This window comes from Euprymna scolopes, chromosome 44, assembly GCF_053919585.1.
Source record: "Euprymna scolopes isolate OS-2025 chromosome 44, ASM5391958v1, whole genome shotgun sequence".
In the NCBI taxonomy this organism is placed as follows: Eukaryota; Metazoa; Mollusca; class Cephalopoda; order Sepiida; family Sepiolidae; genus Euprymna; species Euprymna scolopes.
In genome coordinates, this window is record NC_136525.1 from 22,993,439 (window position 1) to 23,019,929 (window position 26,491).

The following is a 26,491-nucleotide window of genomic DNA, read 5'->3' on the forward strand; positions in this document are numbered from 1 at the left end:
GTAGTTGAATGCTCTACCGCTGAACTATATCTCCAGATGACAAATCATTTTTTTTTTTTTTTTTTTTAAAGAAAAAGAAATAATTTGCTGAGATTTTATTTCTCTTGGCCGGCATAACATAAAATATTCCACTGTAAAAATGATTCTTTTTATCTATAAGAGAAGACTATTTTTAAGATCAGATTTTCTCGATTTTTCTATACTTGTCGGGTGAATTTCTGTACAAAACATATCTAAGAACATTGCCAGACATATAAATTACCTTTGTGTGAAACTTCCAAAAGGTTGGTTCCACAACTGCTGAGCTTATGAGGAAGGAACTTGTACACACACACACACACACAGTGACTTTTACATAATATATATATATATATATATATATATATATATATATATATATATATATATATATATATTTTTAATGAGTCCGTTTAGAAATGATTTATATAATACTTTTGGCCATAAGCCTCTTAGCTACCCACCCACCCCTTTCAATTCTTGGCCTTGCATTAATTACACCACTCAGTTTTCAATCTTACCCCTCTGTGCTCTTCATTTATAACTCTGTTGCCAACATAGATTTTCCAATTTTATCCCCCCTCCTCCTTTGACATCAGTATCGCTTTTCTCTGTTCTCTTTAGTTTTTATTCTTTATTTTTATTTTTTTTTATTTCAAATATTTTGTATCTTTACTTGTATTTGTTTCCTTAGCTTCGCTTCCATTTAAAAAATTCTCTGTAGGTACAATTTATTTTTTCCCCTCCTATAATTCTTTATTTAGCCTCTCTCACTTTTTCTTTGGCTATGGAAATGATAATGTGAAAAATGTACGCCTTCCAATGGAAATGCCATGTTAGAACATGAATTCAAAATCTTTGCATATATTAATGGATCTAACTTATTAACTTTGAAATATTCAAACTGTTTTAACGTTATTTTAAAATGCCACAAATTAAACTTGATTGTCTAAGGACTTTTGAATTGACATTTGAATATATTCACACTATGATTGCGGATCTTTTTACTATATTTTTTAATTACGTTTTCACCTGATCTTATTGATTAGATTTTAATATTTGAATATATCTGGATTCTTGGACAACACTTTCAATATTCTTTTATAATTCTTTGAACATTGCTATTTTTAAAGTTTTCAATTTTTATGCTAACTAACAATTCTATAGCAATTTCAAACTTTTCTTTTGCTAGTTATTTTCCTCTGAAGAAAAAATGACTAATTTTTGAAACTCCATAGAATAAGGAAAATAATATTTTGTATGTTGTATTCTTTGATTTTGAACAGTAAATATTAATTTGCATAGTTTAATTTCCATCATATATATTACAAGAAACTGGAGACCACTTGAGAATATAATATTCTCTTGACACTTCCTCCTTTGGAGGAAGCCGATTCAATTCGCTTAGGATGAATAGCATACAACACGCATATCATATATATAAAGCTAAAAGAAAAAGCACAACACAAACTTAGCTGAATCTCATAAATTGAAATAAATTTTAAATTGGACTAGGTTTGTTGTACTCTTTTTATCATTTATGTAGGCTCTGCTGCATAATGAACTCTCCCACTTGAGATTTCCTACAAAAAGTGTTTTACTCTTTACATTTTCATATATATATATATATATATATATATATATATATATATTCAATTTAGGTAAACAAAATTACCATAAGTCGCTACAATAAATTTACTGTTTTGGTTTTAAGACATCGTTAGGTAACAATAGATCTCTGGTCTTACTCAAGGCCTGTCATTTAATGAAATTGAAAACCGAATAGAAAAAACTAGAAAAATAATTTTGGAGACCTTTTCTTAAAATTAAACATCTTGACATTCATGATTTTTTTTTTTTTTTTTTTTTTTTTTTTTTTTTTTTTTTTTTGAGGGGGTTGGGGGCGCTGGTTTAATCTGTTATAATAAAGATGTCTTTCATTACTTAAATTATGTCAGAATCCCCACACATGTGACTGGAAATAAGGAATCAATTAAGTGAAGTCCGAAAGGGAGTGAGGCTTTTTCCGTCAATCATATGTGTCCAAGGTGACGCATACACATGTCCTTGAATGTTATTTGCTAAAATTTGTTCAATCATCATATATATTATACTTTATTAGGTTATAAAGTAGTTACAATTTCTCACATGCAATATTTTTATTTTATAGCCAAAATCTGTGCGAAAGACGTAGTCGATGGACACCGAGAAAAGACTTTAGCTCTACTCTGGCGGATTGTTACTCAGTTTCAGGTGAGTTTATTTTCATAAGATTTGAAGATTTGTTTTTCTAAAGATAATTGCAGCCATGAATTCTTTGACAGCAACAAATGGCTGGCAGCATTTAATAGCGGAAGTCTTGCTTACATCTCTAGTAATAGTTATAATGGTTATGTGTAAAGATTTTTTTCTCTTTCTTCATATCAGCAGGTTTTTTTTTTTTTTACACAGTAGTCACCACTTATCAAGGCCCAGAAGCCACTCAAGTACATTATGTTAGTGTGGAGATTTGATGAAGTGTTTACTTAAGGGGGCGGTTCATTAGGAATTTGTTAACGTTGGACTTGAAGACATCCAAGTTGTAGTCAGGTGGGAAGCAGGCAGACGGAACAGAGGTGTAATAGTTGTTATCTCCCTTGTATGTATATCACTTTGCTTTACAAAAAGCTTGTGTTTGTAAAGCTGAAAATGGAGACCATTTATGTGACATTTTTCAAACATAAATCAAAATAAAATTTAAATCTTTAAACAATGTAATAAATATGTATTAATAAAGTAGACTCATTTACGAAAAAGATTTTTTTATTTTAAAATGGCAAAGTGGTTTATGCACCCTATAGTAGCAAAAGTATATGGAATAATTGAGGTAATACACTGGTTCTAGTCAGATCACCTAAGTTAAGCAATGTTGAGCCTGGCCAGTACCAGATGGGTGACTATTTGGGAATTCTAGGCACTGTATGTGCTTTCTGCTTATCTCGGCATTTGTTTCCAGTTTTCCTGTACAGACACTTCACTTGCCACTGGTATTTAACAATGTCGGTTCAGGAGAGGTGTAGTTGGAGATTTGAGGAGCAAAAAAAAAACCCAAATCTTTGCTCATTTTTTTGTTTTTTCTTTTCTTTAGATTCTTAGGACGATAGAACTGATCAACGGGAGCTAACTCCTTTTCTGTTTTAGGAGTTACTTCCCCACTTTTCCCTCTATTATGAGAGTTTTTGCATGTAGATGCGAGAACTATATAAGACAAACACTGGCAAGTGCCAACGCAAAGGTGATTGAATTTAGGTAAATGAAGATATTACTGTCATGATAAGCCCTGAACTGGCATCTAAGCTTCAGCCTCTGTCCCATCGACGAAATGTTGCATCCCTCTGCCTTTTCTACAAGTATTTTAGTGGTGAATGCTCTGACGAACTGCAATCACTTGTGCCCCCACGACGTGAGCACTCTCGACAAACCCGACAGGCTGCTAAATCCCACCCCCACACTGTAGAGATCCCTAGATGTAAAAGATCTTTTTACTCCAATAGTTTCTTCCCCAGAACCGCTAGACTCTGGAATTCCATTCCAGGTCCCTGCTTCCCCAACAGTACTGACGTGCAGAAGTTCAAGTGTAACGTGAACCGACATCTTGCTGCCCAAATCCCTACATAGTACCCCAGTAGTTGTTGCCCCTGATAGACCAAAGTGGCAATTTGCCTTGTTTGGGGTGAAAATGTAATAAAAAAAAAATAAAAAAATATGATAGTTTTGACACAAACTCAAATAATATTTGACTAAAATTGATAGATGTAATTTGTATCATTCCATGTGTTGCCTCTTTGTAAATAAAATATCAACATCAAGTCAATTGTAAGTATCTTCATTTCTTTTGTTAATATCTGTCGTTCATGTGCTACATGCACACACTCGTATGTCTTCAGCATAATTTTCTGCAAGGCATTAATAGTTATTGATTCGCCAACACCTCCATTCATGACATAGATGAAAATAAATATTTGAAAAACTTTTCTTTTTTCCAGGTGGATATACTTTTGGATGTTAAAGTATTGGAGGATGAAATTGCTTGTCTCGATCGAAGTCTTAAGAGAAAAATGGCAATCTGGAAGGCAGCAGGTGTTAAAAGTGATTTTGGTGAGATAATTGTCTTTAATAAATGAAAAATTTCTGTTCAGATTTTTTTTTTTTTTTCTGTATCTTGATGCATTTGAAATTCCGTAAATAGATTCTATGCTAAATGTTGGCTAACATAGTTTTACATTTTTCGCCCATCAGCAATCAACGATCAAATAAAATAGGTCTTTTCATACATATCTGCAGGTGTTTATACTGGGTTTTCTTTTTATAGTCGCTTCTCGTCGTTTCATGTGTGGCCATGTAGTCTATTGGTTGTCTATCGCTTCGTCTGTTTAACTTGCAGGGTTCTTACAGATTTGAAAAGTGCTTGAACTTTGACTTTTACCTTAAAAAGGCCTGATTTCTATTATCAACTACCTGGGAATTTTTGTACTATTATTTTTTTTTGTATCTTGTTTTTTTTAATTTATTTATTAAACTATGTATTAGAACTCAAAATTAAAGGGAGCAAACTCCTTTTCTGTTTCAAGAAGTTTCCTCCTTTTCACCCTGTGAGTTCTTGGGTGGAGAGGGGAGCATGGCACAAAGCAGACACTAGTCATTAAAGAAATTGCTTTGAATCTGGGTAAATGAGGATGGAGATATATTACTTGTGTGATAGTTGTGCCATAAACTCGAGTAATCGCAAAATAAGACTGATAGATGTAATTTGTATCATTCTACAATTTTTGTGAATAAAACATCTGTCAAGTCAAATGTGAGTATCCTTATATCTTCCACTCCTTATATCTTCCACTCCTTATATCTTCCACTCCTTATATCTTCCACTCCTTATATCTTCCACTCCTTATATCTTCCACTCCTTATATCTTCCACTCCTTATGTGCTTCCACTCCTTATGTGCTTCCACTCCTTATGTGTTACAGGCATAATCTTCTGCAAGGCATTAATAGTTATTTCAACACCTTCACACATGACAGAATTGATAGACAAGTGTGACATCTCAAGGCTTGGGGGAAAAACTGATAGGGAGAGTTTTTAGGGTTCCTTAGAAGCATGTCAGGTGTGAACATGTTAAAACTGATGAGCTGACAAGATATGATTAATTAATGATTATTGGACATCGCTTTGTCTACTTTACCCTACTGATCAGTCATTTGGGATGAAGAATAAATCTCCTCTCTTCCAAGAGTTCTGCATAATCTTCTCCAAAGCATTAATAGTATGTGCCGACACCCCGATTCATAATACTATGCTTTTTTTTTTTTTTTTTTTTGTAGAATTGAAATCTCGTAGAAGTTCTGTGGAACCGACGCAGTTTGAGAATTCCACACATCGTCTTCTCTTTGGCTGGTGTAGAGCAGTTTGTGCTCATTATGGATTAAAGGTAATTTTTGATTTCCAATTTCCATGCCAAGTTTCTGAAAATTTCAAATATGGCAGATGAACTTTTTTGAGTTTTTGAGCTAAGCATTGATTAATCATATCATTTAGATTCTTCGAACGACTGTTGTCATCTCGAGTTTTATTTGCACAATGTTTCCGTTGATGTAAATCTTCTTCAGGTGTATTTTGTTGTGAAAATGATGCTTAAGATGAGAGCAGTAGTCTGAAGAATCCAAATGACACCATGGCAGATGAAGTTATAATTCAGTAATCTACCTGACGTTGTCCAGGATTTTTAATACATAAAGAATTCAGAAACTTTCCATTTGCTTGGAGAAGATGAGCTGTTGCATTGAAAAAGGAAAAGTGTGTGTGTGTGTGTGTGTGTGTATATACTCAGAAAAACTTACAAAGTAACAAATATAAAAACATTGTTTCAGAAATTTTGAGATGAGAATTGATAATTTGGATTGTTTGTATTTTTTTTTTTTTTTTTCTTCAATGTTATTCCCAGGTTTCAGCTGATGTAACTTGTTGCAATATTTTTTTTATATGAATTGGAAGGTTCTACTTATAAACACTGGTGATAGGAACTGACCAATCAAATGGAGCCATGTTCTACTAGCAACCAATCAGAAACCTGAATTGCTCCATAAAAATAATGGATCATTTAGAATTCCTGCACATGATTTTTTTGTGTCCACATGATAAAGATCTTTGCTTTTTATCTGCAAAATATTAAAAGTTCAAGGCTTATAGATCAGCTACCTACTCTACCGAAAATTCTTTTTCATCTCCAAGACTTATACCAATTAGCTACCCATAGGAAACTCTTCTGAAATTAAACATAGCTTTCAATTCAAAATAACCTCTAACATTTATTAAGTATATCTTGTCAAATAAGGAATCTGTCCGCAAGAACCTGTGGCATGATTGATATAAGTGCTAAATTTTTATTGTCAGCCAATAAGAATATAAATTACTTAAGACTTCTAAGTCATGACTGATAGAGCAAGCTAACTGCATGGATTAAATAGTTCCATGTGAAATTCTGATTCTGTATATATTTGACAGAAAGATTCTCTAAGGTTACATCGGTTGAAAATTGTGATGATGATAATCGTTTAAATAATTCAAATGCTACATAACATTTGAAAATATAGCTTCACAAAGAAGAGTGTTAAAGAAATTAATTTGTAAAAACTTTACAGAAACAACATTAACAAAATAACGTCAGAGAAGAAACCAATATCAATAAATTTGAATAGAAATATAATCTCACCAGGCTGACAATTTAAATACTCGCTTCAAAAGAATAGCCTAAATATTATTTTAAGCAAAAAAAATAAAACAAAAACTAAAAAAAAAATAACATTCTGAATAGTTATTCCTTCTCCCATGGTGCTTGCCATCTAATATTTTTTCTTTTTCTCTCGTGTACTATCTTTTTTTTTTTTTTTTATCCCACGCGGCACCTATTTTTTGTCCTACCATGCTATTTTTTTTTTCTCTTTCCGCCACGTGGCACCTATTTTTTTTCTCTTTCCGCTACGCTGCACCTATAATTTTTTTCTTTTTCTATTTCTTTTGCAATATCACATGTCTTTTAAATAAAAAAAAAAAAAATCACTGCAAATTAAAAGAATCCTTTTGCTAGATCTGCTGTATATTTGCTGTAAAATGCCACTGCTTCTGTGGTACCAGTATTCAAGAATTCTGGCGAAAGAACTGACCCATTAAATTATCGCCCTATTAGCCTCCTCCCACTTTTTGCCAAAATATTTGAGACGTTAATTAACCATGCTCTAGTCCAGCACCTTACAGATGCTAAACTTCTGACCGACCAACAATATGGATTTAGACAAGCCCGTTCCACAGCAGACATCCTCACTGTAATCTCTGAACGCATATACCATTCACTGGACAAAGCGGGAGAGGGCAGAGCGGTAGCTCTAGATATATCTAAGGCTTTTGACAGGGTATGGCATGAGGGTCTCCTCGGGAAGATTAGATCATACGGTATCACTGGTAGAATACTTAACATAATTAAATCCTTCTTAGATAAGAGAAAAATCCAGGTTGTCTTCGACGGTCGTACATCTAAACAATATGATATAAATGCGGGAGTGCCCCAGGGATCTATCCTTGGACCTCTACTGTTCCTGATATTCATAAATGACCTCCTCGACAAAATTGCCTCTGAGATGGGTATATATGCTGATGACACCACACTCTATAGCAGGCACGACAGGAAAACAAATGAACATATATCTAAAGTAATGGCAGAAACACTAGAGGATGACCTCCAATCAGTAGTGGAATGGGGACAAAGATGGATGGTCACGTTCAATGCTGCCAAGACTAAACTGGTTTCATTCAATAATTACAAGAAACCTTCTCTACCACCTATAGCAATGGCCAACGACTCTTTATCTGAGAGTACGTCTTTCAAGCTCCTTGGCCTAATGTTCACAGGAAACATGAGTTGGAACAATTACATCAAGGGCATTGCCAGGGCCGCTGCAAGGAAGGTTGGCTCTCTCTACCGTGCTAGAAAACTACTAACACCCGAAAGTATCCTGTACCTCTATAAGGCAACCATTCGCCCATGTATGGAGTATTGCTGTCATATTTGGGCTGGTGCATCGGCTACTAGTCTTTCGCTTCTTGACAGGGTTCAAAAGAGAGTCGCAAATCTGATAGGCCCTAAACTGGCATCTAAGCTTCAGCGTCTGTCCCATCGATGAAACGTTGCATCCCTCTGCCTGTTCTACAAGTATTTTAATGGTGAATGCTCTGATGAACTGCAAGCACTTGTGCCCCCACGACGTGAACACCCTCGACAGACCCGACAAGCTGCAAAATCCCACCCCCACACTGTAGAGATCCCTAGATGTAAAAGATCTTTCTACTCCGGTAGTTTCTTCCCCAGAACCGCTAGACTTTGGAATTCCATTCCAGGTCACTGCTTCCCCAACTGTACTGACATGCAGAAGTTCAAGAGCAACGTGAACCAACATCTTGCTGCCCAAATCCCTACATAATACCCCAGTAGTTGTTTCCCCTGATAGTAGCCCCCTACACCAAAGTGGCAATGTGCCTTGTTTGGGGTGAAAATGTAATAAAAAAATAAAAAATAAAAAAAAAATCACCCTACATACACAAGTTAGTTTTTTTTTTTTGTTTTCTATTTGGAAGCAATTATGCGTTAACACTTTTGGCCATCTAAGTCGCAAAAGTGACTACTTAAATCTCTGGAAATAGCATAAAAATTGTCTGAATAAGGGTGTGGGTTTACCTGAGATAACCTTGATGTAGTTGAAAGATTGTTAAATGTTAAACCTAACCAAATACCCCCCCCCCCTCCCCAAGTAACTTTTAATTATCTGGTCTCTACGTTCTTATGGATGTTTCTTTTCACGTTTGTGTAACTGTTTTCAGATTGAAAACTTCACTGTATCATTTTCTGACGGACGTGTCTTGTGCTTCTTGATTCATCATTATTTCCCGGGACTTTTGCCAATCTCTGAGATTCGACAGCAAACAACGGTCACGTACATCAATGAATGGGAAAATCAACAACAACAAGACAGTGACAATAGCTTTGAAGAAGCTGCATCCACGATGAGTTGCAGTCCACGTAAGTTTATCATTTTTTTTCCAGTCATTTTATTTATTGGTTTTTAATTGTTTTGACTGACACTTTTTTTAACCTGCTATCTTTTTCATGACGAGTGAAGTGCATATATATCATGGATCCATATAAATTTTATGAGGGGATGTATTTTATGTATCGACTTTCAGTATTTACTTCAAAAGTGTGCTACTTGTACAGTTTAGTCAAGGCATTAAAAAATGAAAATATCGAAAAAAGTTTAAATTGTACATATCCATTATGGAATGAAGTTCTCTCAAAAAAAATTTCACTTAATTTCATCAAGTATTTTTTTTTTTATTTTATTTTATTTTTTTTTTTAACAGCGAAAAAACAATTTGTTATGATACCGAGCAAAAGGTTGATTTTTTTTTTTTTTTTTTTTTTTTTTTTAAGGAGAAAAGCTAGTATTATAGATGGGGAGGGAGTGTCAGCGCTTTAAATTGAGTTATCTCCCCATGGCGTGTTCTAAAAATTCAAAGATGTCTACCTTCAACACACTGTCATAAAAACATGTTTTTCTGCTGCAAAAAAAACAAAAAAAAAACTACTCCATCAAATTAAGTGAAAATTTTTTTCAGAGATCTTCAGTTCAAAACGAATACGTACAATATAACCTTTTCATTTTTTAATGTCTTCATTAAACTGTACAAGTGCCAACAGTGCTCAATATGTGAGTAAAGCTAGGTAGTAAGTTATAAAAATATATATTGCAATTAAGCTACACAGAATTTGCTTTTTCAGCCTCCTAAGGACTTGTTTGGGATAAAACAGAAAATTCTGTGTAGCCGAATTGCTATACACATTGGTTTTAATTATAATGAAGGATTCTTATATGTGGTTCTTCTAGAAAGCTGCCACTGGACATCAACTAGAAGTGAAGGTATCTTCATCTGGCACAACCATTTCCTGTCCAATCTTATGGTATGATGAAGTTGGGTGACAACCCTTTTTGAAATGGTGAACATAGTTTGGTTATCTCGTGTAAATGTTGAGTCCTGGAGGTGGTGTTGGATAGTGGGGTATCAAATTATTGATGAATAAATGTTGGTATATATAACTTATGATGAACGATGTTTTGCTTGAGGTGGACTGAAATGATGACATGGGCATATCAACATGTTATTTTGAAGGGATAACAAATACGGTACTTGTGCATTTAATGAACCAGACGTAACTCAGCATTTGCTCGGCTTTGTCCGACACATGACATCAACAGCTGGATAAAACTGAGTGTTGCCGATAAAATAAAAACAACGCTACAACAAAATAACTGTAAAATGAAATTGTAAAATGTAGAAACATCCAAAAATAAGTAAAAAGCAAAAACCTACTCTTCATTTGTTTTTTTTTATTATTATTAGTATTATTGTTTGAAATTGTTTTCTGCTTGCAAAATAAATACATATAAAACATTTTTGTAAACAAATAATAGTATTATTTTTGTTTTAAATGAAACTTTTTTTTTTTTTTTTTCAACTATTTACGTAAAATGACCAACAAAAATGGTATTTGTAGGATCAATTTTTTTAACAAATAATAGTGAGTAATTGTTTTTTCTGAGACTTTTTTTTTTTTTTTTCCAACTATTTACGTACAAAAAAAGAAAAAAAATTGTAAGAAAAGGAAAGGAACAAAACTTTTTTTTTTTTTTTTTTTTTTTTTTTTTTTTTTTACGGGATCTACAAAATTAAGGCTGTGGTGGTTGGTTCACCTCCCACTTTGCTCCAACAATCTGATACGACCGTGCGTAGTCCCCGGCAGAATATATTTTCTTATTAGTGGAAAGAGGGTTTCGCCCTTCCTATTTGCTACATTAACCAAAAAAAACAAAAAAAAAAAAACAAAAAACTCCTTTTCGGTGGGGTCGGCCTGTACACCGAGGACCCAGACCGGTGTTAGACGTCTGCTGACGGCGGTTAAAGAAGACACTCGTCGATTTCGACCGCATGGCCTGCTGGGCCTCCAATCTGCCGGAGATTCCTGAGAAAGTAATCCCGGCATATTATATCTTGCAGGAAATTCTTCCAGTCCACAATTGTGGCATGACTGCAACACACATTTGCGCTGGAGATTCCTAGTCACCGCCATCTCGAACGCCCATATCGGAATTCTCGTCTGCTGCTCGACGCACGCGCGTCGAGTTGAAACTAAGCACGCAGCATTTTGATTGGCTGATGACTGTTTCGTCAGACAGCAGCAAAACCCGAGCTGTTGACGTCATGCGTCGGACAAAGCCGAGCAAATGCTGAGTTACGTCTGGTTCGTTAAATGCAGAAGTACCACAAATACTTGTATATAAGGGTCTTCAAATGACGAGAAAAGACAATGTTCCATTGATGGAGACTTAGACAAATGTTGTTTGGTGAAGATGTGTATGTAATAAATAGGGCTATGACAAAAGAATATTCTTATAATTGTTTTGACTCTCAAGTATATATCCGACACTGTTAATCAACCGAGAACCACATCACTCAATATAAAAGCATATAAGATATCAACTGATGCACACTCGAGTCAAAACAATGAAAATAATATGCTGTTGTCCTAGCCCTAATAATGAACAACAGTTTATATAATAGACAAAGTCTAAATATTGAAGAGTTTGATAAACATTTAATACAACAGTAACAACCGAGATGAATTCACATCCACCTGTTTCTTCAAAAGATGACTTCACACAAACATAACATTTATTTGCACATCGTGTCAACATTTCAGAGATTACAATACTTTGATCTCACATTTTAATCTTGACTTCACTGGCTTCTAAAGTGTCTTCTCCCCAACTTCAACTGACTTTCTACTCTTGACTAACTGATCATGTCTTTTCAAGCTTTCTCCTAAGATCCATGTCATCTTAAGTGACCTATATGTTGGACTACATCTGAATCTAGAGGTCAGGCCTATTTTTTTAAATCGTTTGTGCTAGTTATGAAAACTAACATTCTTTTTTCTAAAAAAAACATTTGTTTTTATCTAAAATTCTTTCTTGTTATTGTTTATAGAATCTAGTCAAGTTAAATTCCTAAAACGTCATTTAACCATATTTGTCCTTGAATTATATTTTTGGTCCCCTGATCTATCGAAGAGGACCAATGTTTTCAGTGGCATCTGTGCTTCCGTGCATCTGTTAGTTCAGACTATTGCCAGATAACCGTCTATTAGTTTTTCCTGAAATTTTGCCACAAATTGTATTTCACTAAATAGATGTACACGGTAAAAAAAAATTTTTTACAAAAATTCCCGTTGCGCCCCCAGATGCTCAAAATGGCAAAAAATGACACATTTTGCCCCATAACTTTTGATCCATCCATTAGATTTTTTTTTAAACTGGGCCAAAATGTAGAGCGCACTGTTCTTAATATAAATCCAGTATGGATGACCCTGGCAAAATTCTGGTTCGCATCCCTGGGGACTTTTAGTACTGAAAATGCTTTTTTTGTGGTTCTCTCATATTTCTCAACAAAAACTTGATATGTCTGACTATATAGTGGTTTTTCATGGTGGTTAACTCAAATATACATGTATTAAGGCCTGAAACTGCAATGTTATCCATTTACACTGGGATTCAGTGTCTCCAGGGGCTCAAAAGAGGTAAAAAATGCCCCAAAATGGCCAAAAATGACACTTTTTGCCTTATAGCATTTGATCCGTCCATTAGATTTTCCTGAAACTTGGCCAAAATGTGGAGGCTATTGTTCTTAATATTAATTCAGTATGGGTGACCCGGGCAAAATTCTGGTTCGCATCCGTCTGGGACTTTTAGGGCTAAAAAAAAATGCCTTTTTGTAGCTCTTTTTTCATATTACTCAAGAACTTTACATGTCTTCCTATATATTAGTTTCCCATGGTGCTGAATTCAAGCATACATGTCTTAAGGCGTGAAACTGCATTGTTTGTCCATTTTCACTGGGATTTGGCATTCCCAGGATCTCAAAAGAGGTCACAAATGCCCAAAATTGCAAAAAAAATCACACTTTTCACCCCATAACTTTTGCCCCATCCATTAGATTTTTCTGAAACTTGGCAAAAATGTGAAGGCAACGTTGGTCCTTCACATTTCTAACATTCATCATTTCTTCACTATTTTTGGTGGCGTCATCTCACATGCGGCACCAGAGGAGGACCATGCACGTGTGGCTTGTTCGCTTTAAAACAAATCTAATTCAACTACATGATCATAATCTTCTTGCTCAGGTAATTCGGCGATGCACAGGGAATGCTAATATGCAACAGTGGTTTCAAATTTAGCTTTACCAATAAGGAAAATCAGCATGAGGTAATTCATATTATTTGGATTCCTATGGACTACTGTTCTCATCTTAAGTGCCATTTTTACATTTTGATTGATGTAACGTCTGACCTCCAAGATGAGAACCATAGTCTGAAGGATCTAAATGATCAATCTTCACGAAACTTCAGAAACATAATGCATGTGTTAAGTTCTGCAAACTATTGTTGGTACTGACATTAAAAACTGTTCCCTCTCACTACCTGGAGGAGGGTATATAGCAGCTGTGTTAGGAGTATAACGCAGTATGGGATGTATGTTAGAAACGCGCTCTCTCCTCGCTCAGTGTGTCCAGCATAATGATGAAACAGTGATCGGATAGATATTCAATGTTAGGTTGGATTGGATACTGTATCTGCTCTGATACCCTATTGGTTGAAATGTGAGAATAACATCCAAGATTAGAAGTTATTTGAATAATTCTGATAATATTTATAGTTATGCACAAAAAGTTTTATCGTCATATCAAGACTTTTTAATGCGGCAAGGTTCGAAGTCTGATTTATTTATGTGAACTGTAATCAAAAATCTTGCATCTACATTTAAAAAAAAAAATTATTTTTCTTTTTTTACAAATGAGTCACAGCTTTTCAAGATCCAAAGCCATTTTAATTAGTTGTAATTTAAAATTAATTGAACAGGTCTTCCAGTTCTACTTTTTGCTTGATATATCTAACTCTGATTCGACCACTCTCTAATATTTCTTCTTCTCTGAAGATTTAGAAAAAGCCTGACTCTTTTAAGTCTTGTAATCAAATTTACATATACGTGTCTGGATGCACCACACTCATGTATGTCAATTAGAATATTTACTATGGACCACAATCTGACAAGATTAGAAACCTCATTGTTAGAGTAATCCAGGCAAGAATCTTAGCTGTACATTTAAAAAAAAATTTTTTTTTTTTTTTTTTTTTTTTTACAAGCGAGTTACAACTAATCAAAGTTCAAGGGCCACTGACAGATAAGTTATTGGATTAGAGATGTAGACCGTGAGACACCGAAGGGGTTTGTAACAATGGTTGTGATTGATAGAGAAACTGATTAAAAGAATGGCTCAGATGGAGCTCACTTGAACGTATACATTATACAATAACCTCAACGTCTGTATCAGCTTATTCTGAGACCACAATAGGCATAAAAATCCAGATTTATCAGGCAAAAGTTCAGACGATCCTCCTCTATGGCTGCAAGACCTGGTCAATGATAGCTGCAGATCTCTGAAAGTGGTGTTTGGCTTATACTGCCTTTGCCGAATTCTGCAGGTCAGCTGATACCATTTTTGTTTCCAGTACCCAAATGTGGACATGATGCAGGATCATTCCTTGATCAAGCACTTTTAAAGAGTGTTGCTTCAGCCATGCTGCAACACAGGAGAGTTCATCCACAAAGCAATAGCTCCAGAAGCACTCCTAAGTTGACAAAGACATCCAGGAGGCCAACAAGATGTGGTTACACACTATCAAAGCCAACATCAAACCTATCTTCGGTCTACAGTGTTCACTGCTTGTCCCAGGACTGACTACCCATAACTATATTGGCTGCTGTGGATTGTCATACATGGTCTGCATCTGTTTGGGATACTGTGTTCTATGGGAGTAGCCAGCTCAACGCATCTTGAGTGATGTTACAAAAGTCAAGTTGAACTTGGCCACACTTTGACAGTAGATGAAACGGATAATGCTTCTGTTATCTAGTGATATTCATAATTTGTTCAAAATCACGGACCAGTAACGTGGGTGGGAGGGTAAGCAAATGAACTATTAATCATTTTTTAATCCCATCTTATCAGAGCATTTTAAAATAACATGTTCACTAGAAACTGTCACCTTCTCTTGCTCACTCACTCTCTTTTTGAGTCATGTGAAGTCATATTTGCTTAAGTTGAACTGATCTCTGTGCCATCAAATTGATCGAGATTGAATTCTATTATTTTCAACTAACCAAATTATATACTAGTGGGTCTACTTGCCCAATATTTAACATTTGGATTTGAGTAAAAAAAAAGTATAATGAATCTTGGCTAATTTTTTTAATCCCATTTTTTATTTATTTTTTATTAGGCACTGGTAAACCATTAATCTATCAAGAGTTATTGGCTAACGAAGCAGAGAATTTCAAATTGATTGCTGTAAAGGTGAGTTACGAGGCATTTTGATGTATCGATGTTTCTAAATTTTTTTATACATGCATGTCGCATTTATGTGTGGAGTATTTATGAGGTTCCTTCATTGGATGTTCATTACTTTTTGTTGTTCCAATTTCATCTTTTTCATGAAGAAAAAGCGCTTTGTAAAAATTTGAAAATGAAAATATTGAATTTAAAGTAAAATCAATGGTATCTATTAAGTGCCATGTCACAGTAATGAGCATATTCAAAAATTACAAAACCTGATAAGGTAGAAAATTAATTATTAATGAAAATGGTTTATGAAGACAATTAGTGAAAATTGACATTTGCTAAAAAAGAAAGAAAAAAGCAGAATTTGACTCTTAAAAAGGGAAGTAATTATTTCCTGAAAACTTGCAAAACTCAATTTTTACTAATTGTCTTCGAAAACCGTTTTCATTAATAATTAATTTTCTACCTTATCGCATTTTGTAAATTTTGGATATGTTCATTACTGCAACATGGCAAGTAAGTGGATACCATTGGTTTCATTAGAAATTTAATATTTTAATTTTAAAATTTTGCTATTATAACAAAGTGCTTAAAAAAGTAACACAAGGCGATGTTTGCTGAGCCACCCTTTAATTGCCATTGCTCCCAGGTCCACTATGACTCGGAGTGATAATACCTGTTAGGGTCCCAGAATCTGACGTAAAAAAAAATATACTCCATTAAAAATCGTTCCTCAAAATAACTAGATTCGGCATTAAATAACCTGGAAAAGGTTGATATGCCGTAAAACAACCAACCAACCAACCTTGGCAGTTTCAGACCTACTTAAAACAAATAAATGAAAGGCTTATCTATATATATATAAAAGCAAAAATGTATGTATGTTTGTGTGTCTGCTAAAAACTTTTGACCGACTGAACAAAAATTCACAAACTTGGTCTCATATGAAAGCCCCACCCTCCGGACGACAAATTGGCCCAAAAGGATTATCAGAAGTGTGTCAACTGATCGATTTTCTGCAGGGGGGGGGGGGGCCAAAAAAGTGACATTTTAATGTTAAACATTATATATTTTTAAATCGATTTATAACTGCCCCAAAAAATACGGGCGCCAACTCTTCTACATAAAGTATACACGGGGCCATTTATTTTGGGTCAACTTGTATTTAAAACCCGCTGAGTCATGTCACGTGATCTTGACGTCAGCAAGCTGGAATGGCAGTCTGAATTTAAAAAACATTGTTATCGGTAAAAAAAAATTTAGCCCTCACACAAGCTAAACTATGAACTTCTACGCTATGACAACGTTACCAAAGTTATTAGCACGTTAAAAATAATTAGATACGATAGTTAAACGAAAAATAACAAGCCAAAAATGTGAAGTAAAAAAAAAAAAAATACGCATACAAAAAATATTAACAATCAAAGTTTTTACAAAAAAAAAACCCAGCCAGACGCCATTTTCTTTTTTAGACGAAGTGTGAGAGAGAGACAGATAGAGAGAGATGTCTAGACAGGAAACGAAATACGTAATTTAATAAACGCTAATGTGAAGTAAAACAAAAAAAATAAAATACTGCTACGTCCTCTCGTAACGCTCCTGCGATGACCTCATTTAGTGGCTATCTGTCAATCAAACCTCTTTCACTCGCTTTATAAGCCTTATTTTAACACTATAATCAATTCCTCTTACTCTTGGCCTAGACGGTTAAGTGGTTGGAGTTTGTTTCACCTCCACGTCAAGGCTCCCGGGTTCAATCCAGCCTCACGACCAAAACTATTTTTTTTTTCTTTTACATCTTTAAACACCCGGGCAACGTTTCTTTATTTTTTTTACTTTGCTTATTCTTTAGTTTACTTCCCCTCCCCCCCTACACACAGCAGTTTTTTTTTTCGCTGTTTTTTTTTTTTTTTTTTTTTTAAACCATCGTTTCAGGGTTATTACTTATCCCCCCCCCCATACACACACCTACAAACACCCCGGCAACACCGGGTACCCCCCCCCCCCGGTAGTATACTAAATAAGTCGATAAAAAGGTAACATGAAACAAAATTAAAAATAAAAAGTTTATTAATGAATATATTTGTTAAACATGTGCACCCTCCCCCTCTTCTTTCCATATTCAATAGATCAAACAGCCAGACAGTTTGCACATAAGTTATTGAAACAAGGAAAAAGAAAGATCATTTTTGTTAATAACCTGTTAATAAGTGTCTGAATTAGTGGATGAAGAAAAATTGAAACTAGTGAAGCATGCATGATCCCCCCCGTGAGTGCACAGTGAACAAGGCATAAAAAAAAATGACTAAGTTCAGCATTGCCCCTCCCCCCTCCCCTTCAGCCCCAAAAGTTCTCAGGGGATGTCAAATCCTGGTGAAAATGAACAAACAGTGCAATTTTAGGCCTTAACATATTTAAATTTGAATTCTGCACCATGCAAAAAAAGAGTGATTTAGTCCATCATTTGCCCCCACACTCTTCCCATTTAGCATTAAAAGTCTCCAAGGCCTTAACATATTTGTTGAAAGACCAAAAATAAAGAAAAATTTGTATTATGTATGCACCTGTGACTAAACAAAAATATATGAAAAAAAAAAAAAAATCATTTAAATTGATGTAGTTTTAAGTGATGAGAAATTATAAGCATTAGATCATAATTGCTGAAAATTTTTGAATTATTAGAGTTATTTCCCTTGTTTTTTTAGATTTATTTCATAACTAATTTTTTAATTTTATAATTAAAATTCAAAATTATGTTTGCAAAAAAAAAAAATACAAATGTCAACTGTTATAATTTTATATTGAGAAAAAATGTCTTCAGATTATATATATATATATATATATATATATATAATCTTTAAAAAAAATTTTTTTTCAGGTCAGTCAAATTGGAGGTGTGCCAACAATGTTACGTCACTTGGACATGTCCAACACAATTCCTGATGAAAAGGTCGTCATTACTTATGTCATGTACTTAGCAATTCGTCTCTTAGAAATCAGGCACGAAGCTAGGGCAGCCATTGTCATCCAGTTAGCGTGGAGAAAATACCAACTCCGGAAGAAAAACCGCTTGTTAAAGGTGAATAAAACTTTTTATGTTTAACATATTTAAATTGATAATTTGCAATCTAGTGGTCATTGTTTCGACATGAGAAAAAAAAAAAGTATCTGATTTGCTCAGCAGCAAACGGTGTTCTGTTAGATTTAGTTCCTGATATTAAACTTCATTTGTAATATGACTTCTTCTGGTGCAAGTTTCAATTTCTCAAATTTATTAATTTATTAGGTAAAAGTACAGTACCACCTCCTCATGTTAAGAACAGCTTTTGAAATAACATTATTTCAACACAGTTTGTAAACTGCTGAAGACTATTTAGAAAGCTATTTCTTAACATGGGCAGAAGGGGGAGGGCTATGTTAACTATTCTGTACTTTACCTAAAAATTGGTACAAAATTTTGTAGGCCAGAAGAGTGACTTAAAACAGTCTAATATCAAAAACAAAAACACTGTTTACTAATGATGTTGAGTTTGGTGCTCTTCTGGTTTGTCAGTTTTCTCATGATTTTTTTTATGAATCACTATTTACCAAGGCTGAAAACCACTCAAGGATAAGAATTAATGAGATTGTCAGCTGAATGATGAGCAGTACTATGAGAAGATTGAAAAACATGGATGAAATGGATAGCATTTGATTACTTAAGAGCATGGCTTGACAAATTCTTCTACTTAAATACCACTATATTTCAGTCATCAGGGTAACAGTCTCATGTTATTGTGTTCTACAGATAGAACTTTCTTGAAAAGAAACTCTGTTCATGGAAGTTCCGTTTGATTTTATGTACAGAAGAAAAATGCCAAATTCTTTGCAGTGGTGTTAGCTAGACAAGTTCTTGCTTTGAATGTTTTACAGAGAGGAACTATAGATTGGAGCTCAGTCGAGTACCTATGAAAATGGCAATAGAATAGAGAACAACTAGTTTCTTTTTGTGAAAAAAGGAATTGTAAGGAAGAGATCATCTCCTACTAGATTGCGAAGTCAATTTTGTACTCTCCCAAGAAAGATTGCTTTGAACAGTATTTCCCTTGACGTGACAACAATACTTCATTTATGTTCTAAGCTCTGCATTCAATGTTTGTTTTCAATGAACGAAATCTGCAGAATCTGTATTTCACATGTTTAATGAGAATAGAAAATGGACCTTGGCTTTATTTTCAACACTCATAGCTCTTGCTTTCCATTTTGTCCTTTAATCCACACATCCCATGAGCAAGGTTTCTGACAAAGGAGGAAGAATTGAGATTTTCTGAGTTAGCCATTGTTTTAATTGTGTGGTCTGTTTATTTTTTCAATCCTCTCTTATTTTACATCATCATTTAACAGTATATCCATCATCTCCTTAATCATCATCCTTGAATTGTTTTTGGCCTTGATAAATGGGGCGTTCCTGTTTTCTGAAATTTTAAATATCCCACTTTTATTTAAGAAACTAATAATTTATAAATGCTATAAGAACTGGCTATTCAGAATCAAATATTGATTTTGTAGGAAGGAATGTATTGATGACAAAAGTTGAAGATCTGACTGACTTTACTTTGTTAGTTAGATATATTATTTAGAACATTTTGATTTTAATCTGTGTGCTTTTGAAGGCTCTGTGAATTCATTTTTTATTTACTTTATTTTATTTTTATTTTATTTTTATTTTATTTATATTTTATTTATATTTTATTTTTTATGAGAGTTTTATAGAATTAAATTAAAAAGAAAAAAAAAAGCTAGGGAATCTGTTCATATTCTTAAGATTTTGATTCCTGAAGTTTTTAAAACATTTCAGTCTAACCATTTATTTGTTTTTTAATTTTTTCTAGCTTAAGAGTAAAAGCCAGACACCGATTCCCAATTATGAGATGGTTACAGAAGAAAAAACTCCTGATCAAAGCTCTCCTTTGAAGAACAAGACTCCAACAAGCATCAAAAATGCGATCATAGCATTCGCTGACCACTTAGGCGATGCTCATCTCGGACATTCTATAAATGACTACAGCCCGATCCGACCAATTGATAATGACCCACTTCCCCTCAGTTCCAAAAAGGGTAAAGTTTTGGACACTATTTTGGAGTGTTCTTCAATTGCAGGTTGTCTAAGCTATAGTAATGTTTCCCACCAGGAACAGCTTGGACAGTTTCCGGTTCTGAAGGAGGACATGACTCTTGACGCTGGACAAAAAAGTCGAACATCAAATACAAATATGAAATTCTCAGATGGTGTCCAAAGTTCTTTGCAGGCTGACCAATCATATAATGCTGCTCCTAAAAGAGATTCTGGTAGCATGACAAATGCAGAATCTTCAGTACCATTGCATAACACGGTAGATATTGAAGATGGAAGTTTTGTCTTAAAGGCCGGTTTGCCAAAGAGTGACACAGATCTGCGCAACGAAACCTTTAATAGTGACAGAAGTGATCGAAACTCTCTATTGCCATCAGATCTTCCGAATATCAATGGTCAAAAGATCAGCGGAAATGAAACATTTGAAAGCGAAACTCTTTTAGTGAAATCTGATCTTCCAGTTGTTGACTGTCCGCGTATTCAAAATGAAACCTTTGAGAAAGAAATCCATTCCGAGAGAGCTGTACAAAACTTATCTCTATCTAGTTGTGAACAGGGTAGCCATAATTTAACCTTTGACAGAGAGGTAAACCTTTCAAATGAGACGGCATTATTGAACTCTAAAGTTGAACTCCTTCATGGAAATAAAACTTTTGATAGCGGAATGTCAAGACCAGACTTGTTAAATGCGCTTTCTACGATCGAGGAATCTGTGCTTCATGAAAATGAAGAGGAGTTTAAAAATTTGAAATCGGAAAATGCTGAATCGGAGCAGAACCAGCAACAGATGATGGAATCTCAAAGAAGAAACATCCAAGAAGTGGAATCTTATGATGTTGGAGAACAAGGACGGTTTCCAGATGCGGAAAAATGTTTGAATGATGAATATTCACCTGCTTCTAACAAAGAGAAAACTCTGCGACTTACGCTTGAGAAAACACCTAAACTCTCTGACCCGTCTCTAGTTTGTATTTCTGACGAGTCTGCTATAACTGCCAGGTTGGATGATCATTCACAACAAAATGAGATTGCTAATGAATCCCAATCGCCCAAGAATGACTCGTCTTCTAATCAGGAAGATAACAGAATTACCGAATTGGAGTCCAATGATGAAAATGAAGACCTCTTTAATGATTCCTATGTATGCCAAGTTCAGAATGATTCAGTAAGCTTCTCTCGGTTGAACAAAACTGGGGAAGCTGACAAATTATCTCATGGATCAACACCTATAATGACTCAAAGTTCTGCAAATGACAGCCATGTTAGTAACAGCTTAGATGTATCTTGCCCGGTCAAATCATTGCAAGATAGTTTTACCAGAAATGATGGAGAGAATAACTATGAAAAAGCAGTTGTATCTGATCAGCATCTGTCAGTTTTAGAGGATGAAGGAAAAGAATGGACTGAAGAATTTGTATTGAAGATGTCTCGTTCTCGCCAAAGAGAAATGATTGTTGATAATGAAGGACCAGTTGAGAATGAGTCTGATGACCATGTTAGATCCAGCATCGAGGTATCTTGTCCAGCCAATCTGTTGCAAGAAAGTTTCACTAACGTTGATGGTGAGAGTAATTGTGATAAAGCCGTGCTTTCTATTAGCCAGCTGCCGCAGAGTGTTTCGGATGAAAATGAGGAATTGAGTGAAGAATTTGTATCCAAGATGTCCAATCTTCATCAAAAAGAAATGATTGCTGATAATGAAAACCAATCTCAAAGCAAATCTCCAAGTATTTGTCCGATGGATAAACCCAGAGAGGATGATACGTCCAAAGACAGTGATTCCACATTTGCAATGCATCAGGATCCTGAAGCTGGTGGCCATGTTAGTATCGGCCTCGATGTACCTTGTCTAGCCAGTTCGTTGCAAGAAAGTTACACTAGTGTTGATGGAGAGAGTAATCAAACTAATGTTATGCTTTCCAATAAGCAACTGCAACAGTCCATTATGGATGAAAATGAGGAATTGAGTGAAGAATTTGTATTAAAGATGTCCAGTGCTGGCCAAAAAGAAATGATTGTTGATAAGGAAGAACAAGCTGAGAACATGTCTGAAACTTTCTCTCAGCTGGATGAAAACATAGAGAATGATGACTCCTTGAATAAGAATTCAATGTCTGAAATGTATTACAATCCTGAAGATGACCACCATGCTAGAAATAGCCTTGATATATCCTGCCCAATCAAATCGTTGCAAAATAGTTTCACTGGTATCGATGGAGAGGATAATTATGATAAAGCAATCTTATCTGACAGCCAGTTGCATCGGTCAGTTACGGAAGATGAAGAATGGACTGAAGAATTTGTATTGAAGATGTCTCATTCTCGGCAAAAAGAAATGATTGTTGACAGAGAAGGACAAGTTGAGAATGAGTCTGTGAGTTTTTCTCGACTGCAAGAAACTGCCGAGAATGACAAATCTGTCAGTAATGGAGGCTCAACAATCATAATGGATCAGAATTCTGAATATGGTGGCGGCGTTAGAAATAGCTTAGATATATCTTGTCCGATCGATTCATTGGAAGATGGTTTTAACTGTACTGATGAAGAGAATAGTGAAAAGGTCATTGTGTCTGATAGTCAGTTGCGGCAATCAGTTTTAGAGGACGAAACTGAAGGATCAACTGAAGAATTTGCATTGAAAATGTCTAGTTCTCGCCAAAGAGAAATAACTGACGATGATGAAGCTGAAGTAGAGAACACATCTATAAGCTTTTCTCAGCAAAATAAAAATGTAGACAATATATCATTGGATAATGATTCCACATCTGCTATGTTCCAGAGTTCTGGAGATTGTAGCAATCTTCGAAATGGTTTGGACGTATCTTATCCAGCCAATTCTTTGCAAGAAAGTTTCCCTGGTTCTGATGGCATGAATAATTCTAACAAGACAGTCTTGTCTGATAGCCAGCTTCAGCAATCGGATGCTCAGGAACCTGAAGAATCCACTGAAGAATTTGTATTAAAGATGTCCTCGGACAGTGATTCTGCATCTGAAAGGCATCAGAATCTTGAAGATGATTACCATGATGGAAATGGTATTGATGTATCTTGCTCCGTCACTCCATTGCAAGATGGCGTCACTGATACTGATGAAAAGAAATTATCCAATAGCCAGTTACATCGGTCAGAACTTGAGGATGAAAATGAGGAATTTACTAAAGAATCTATATTGAAAATGTCCCAAAAAGAGATGACTCTTGATGAAGCTGAAGTCGAGAACGATTCTATAATTTTTTCTCAGCAAAATAAAAATGTAGAAGATATGTCATTACATAATAATTCCATGTCTGCCATGCTTCAAAGTTCTGGAGATTGCAGCAATCTTGGAAACGGTCTTGATATATCAGATCCAACTAATTCGTTGCAGAATAGTCTCACCGATGTTGATGGCGAAAATAATCGTGACAAGGCCATCTTATCGAATGGCCAACTGCAGCGATCAGATGTGAAGGAAGATGAAGAATGGAGTGAAGAATTTGTATTAAAGATGTCTTGTTCTCGCCAAAGAGAAATGATTGTGGATAAAGACAGTCTGGATTCTTCTGAGGGACAAGAGGTGAGTGGATTTTTCAGATTTATATACTAATAGCAAGACTACTTGGCATTGCCGTGGTGCGGAGTGATTTATTTTTAACAACATTTAAAACACATGCAAATAAAGATTAACTTATTCCCTACTGTTATCAAATGCAAGGTAAATCTTTACTGCAAAATCTTTACTGTAAAATCTTTACTGCAAAAGCCAAAATAACTAACTGAGGCAAAAATGACCCCCCCCCGAAAAAAAAAGATGGTACAAATGCTTAAATCTTAAAAAAGTTTTACTTAAAAAATAAAAAATAATTAACTAATCCTGTCTCCCTCTCACTCCAGCTCCCCCTTTCCCTCTTGCTCGCCCCCTCTTCCCACTCTCTTTCACAAGATACTGACCCATGTAATTTTATTAGAAAGACTTAAAAAAAAAAAAAAAAAAATCTTAAAAGATTATCCATAACACATTGACATATGTACGGCATAATCACGTTGACACCCATTCTTGCTAGATAATCAGTTAAGCGACGTTTAGCCTGGTTAATACTAAAATAGGTGACTTGGGAATACCAGGTGCTGTAGGTGTTCTCTGCTTATCTCTGCATTGTTCCCAATCATCCTGGACTTCCTTGCAATTGGAATCAAGCAGTGCCAACCTCGGGAAGGTGTGGTTGGAAATTGCGCAATCTTTGCTTCACAATTGCACATGAAGGCACTCTTACAGGGGCTATCCATTGTCTCTCAAAACAGATTTTTTTTGTATTAGCATTAAAATTAATTTGTAATTGAGGCACGGTAAGTTGATCGATATAAAAAGTTTGAATGGAGAAAGGGTAACATGAAGCTAAAAAAAAATTGATTTCGGTATGTTGAGAAGACTAAAGAATTTAAAACATTTTTATATATTTACTAGCGGGCATACCCGGCGTTGCCCGGGTGTTTGGAGGAGTGTGTGGGGGAGGGGGGTAAAAAAAAAGAAAAAGTAAATATGAGGGTCGAACCTGAACCGTTGAGGCAAAGTTGTAAATTAAAGTGTGAAAAAAAAAAAACGTGCGACATTAACAATTGACCCACCGCGAGATACTAACGGAAACACGTTTGAATTTACTTAATTACTTGCATTCGGTAGGTGCCCGTTTTAATGAGTTAATGAGGTCGTTTGACTGCGGGATAGTATTTCATTTACCGCGGGAATGCTTTTTCCCCCCCCCCCCCCCAAGATGTTATAGGAAAAAGACTAACCCACATGCGGCGAGCGACAAATGTTGAATATTTTATCTTCCCGAAATCGAGCAAATTAAGTAGACAGGCGAGCTTCATTGTTAACTGTGAGATATTACGATTTTTGTGATCTAAAAAGTTGTGAAGTGAGCGACCGCTTCTCTGAAAAATGCCTTTTGTAGACACACAGAAAAAGCGAACACACATACATACATACATTTTCGCTTTTATATTTATAGATATACTAGCGGGCGTGCCTGGCGTTGCCCGGGTCTGTGTAGGTGAGGAACCTTGAGGGTGGGGTGTTGAATAATAAAAAAAAAAAAATAAAAAAAAGTAGTAGTGGTGGGGGATCAAAACAACAATATGCAATGGTGTTAAAAAAAAAAAAAAGTGGTAGTAGGCAGGCAGGCTCAAACTTGTAACATAAAGGAGAAAAAAGGTTTAAAAAAAAAAAGGGACGTCTTAACCGATATCTCCGTCACTTGACCGGAAGTTCCGAACATTGAAATTAAACGTAGTCAATCCAACCGATACGACGATGATTTGTGAAAATTACAACGCAAAAACCAACCCTCTCCTTGTAGAAAACTGGCTAGTTGAGAGTGAAGAAATTAACATTTTTGGCCAATTTTTCGATATTTGTTGTCTGAGACGTCGAGCTTCAAAACGATACCGATCTTGTTAGGATCCGTTGCGTCTGTCGAAAGTTTTTGACAAACATACATACATACATACATACATACATTCACATAAACCAATGATTGAGATTTATATTATAGACTAGCGGGGAGTGTTTGTAGATGTGTGTGTTTTCAGGTAAATGAAAAGAAAAATCATTGGCCGGGTGTCCTGGGTTGGACATACACGAAAATGCGCACGCGCACACACAAATATTTTCACTTTTTTTATATTATAGATGAAAGTTTATAAAAGTCGACAATAATGCAGAAAACTGGGGGGAAAAAGAAAAACAGACCGGAATGATTGTGTAGCAATAACCGTAGAGAAATGTCTACTTATTCATTTCACAATCCTCCTCCTCCTCTTGCTATACAAACTTCAATAAAC

The 26,491-nt window shown here is 35.1% G+C and overlaps 1 protein-coding gene across 2 annotated transcripts in view; it reads left to right on the forward strand.

Moving 5' to 3' along the window:
- The window catches only part of LOC145268739 (uncharacterized), a 129,273-nt gene that overhangs the window by 48,981 nt on the left and 53,801 nt on the right, over nt 1-26,491 (forward strand). For both annotated transcript variants that reach the window (XM_080124324.1, XM_080124325.1), the window contains exons 10-16: nt 2,189-2,271; nt 4,044-4,155; nt 5,379-5,485; nt 8,926-9,124; nt 15,497-15,570; nt 18,434-18,634; nt 20,427-24,224. In XM_080124324.1, coding sequence (XP_079980450.1) covers nt 2,189-2,271; nt 4,044-4,155; nt 5,379-5,485; nt 8,926-9,124; nt 15,497-15,570; nt 18,434-18,634; nt 20,427-24,224 — 4,574 coding nt within the window. The remainder of the gene's footprint in view (nt 1-2,188; nt 2,272-4,043; nt 4,156-5,378; nt 5,486-8,925; nt 9,125-15,496; nt 15,571-18,433; nt 18,635-20,426; nt 24,225-26,491) is intronic.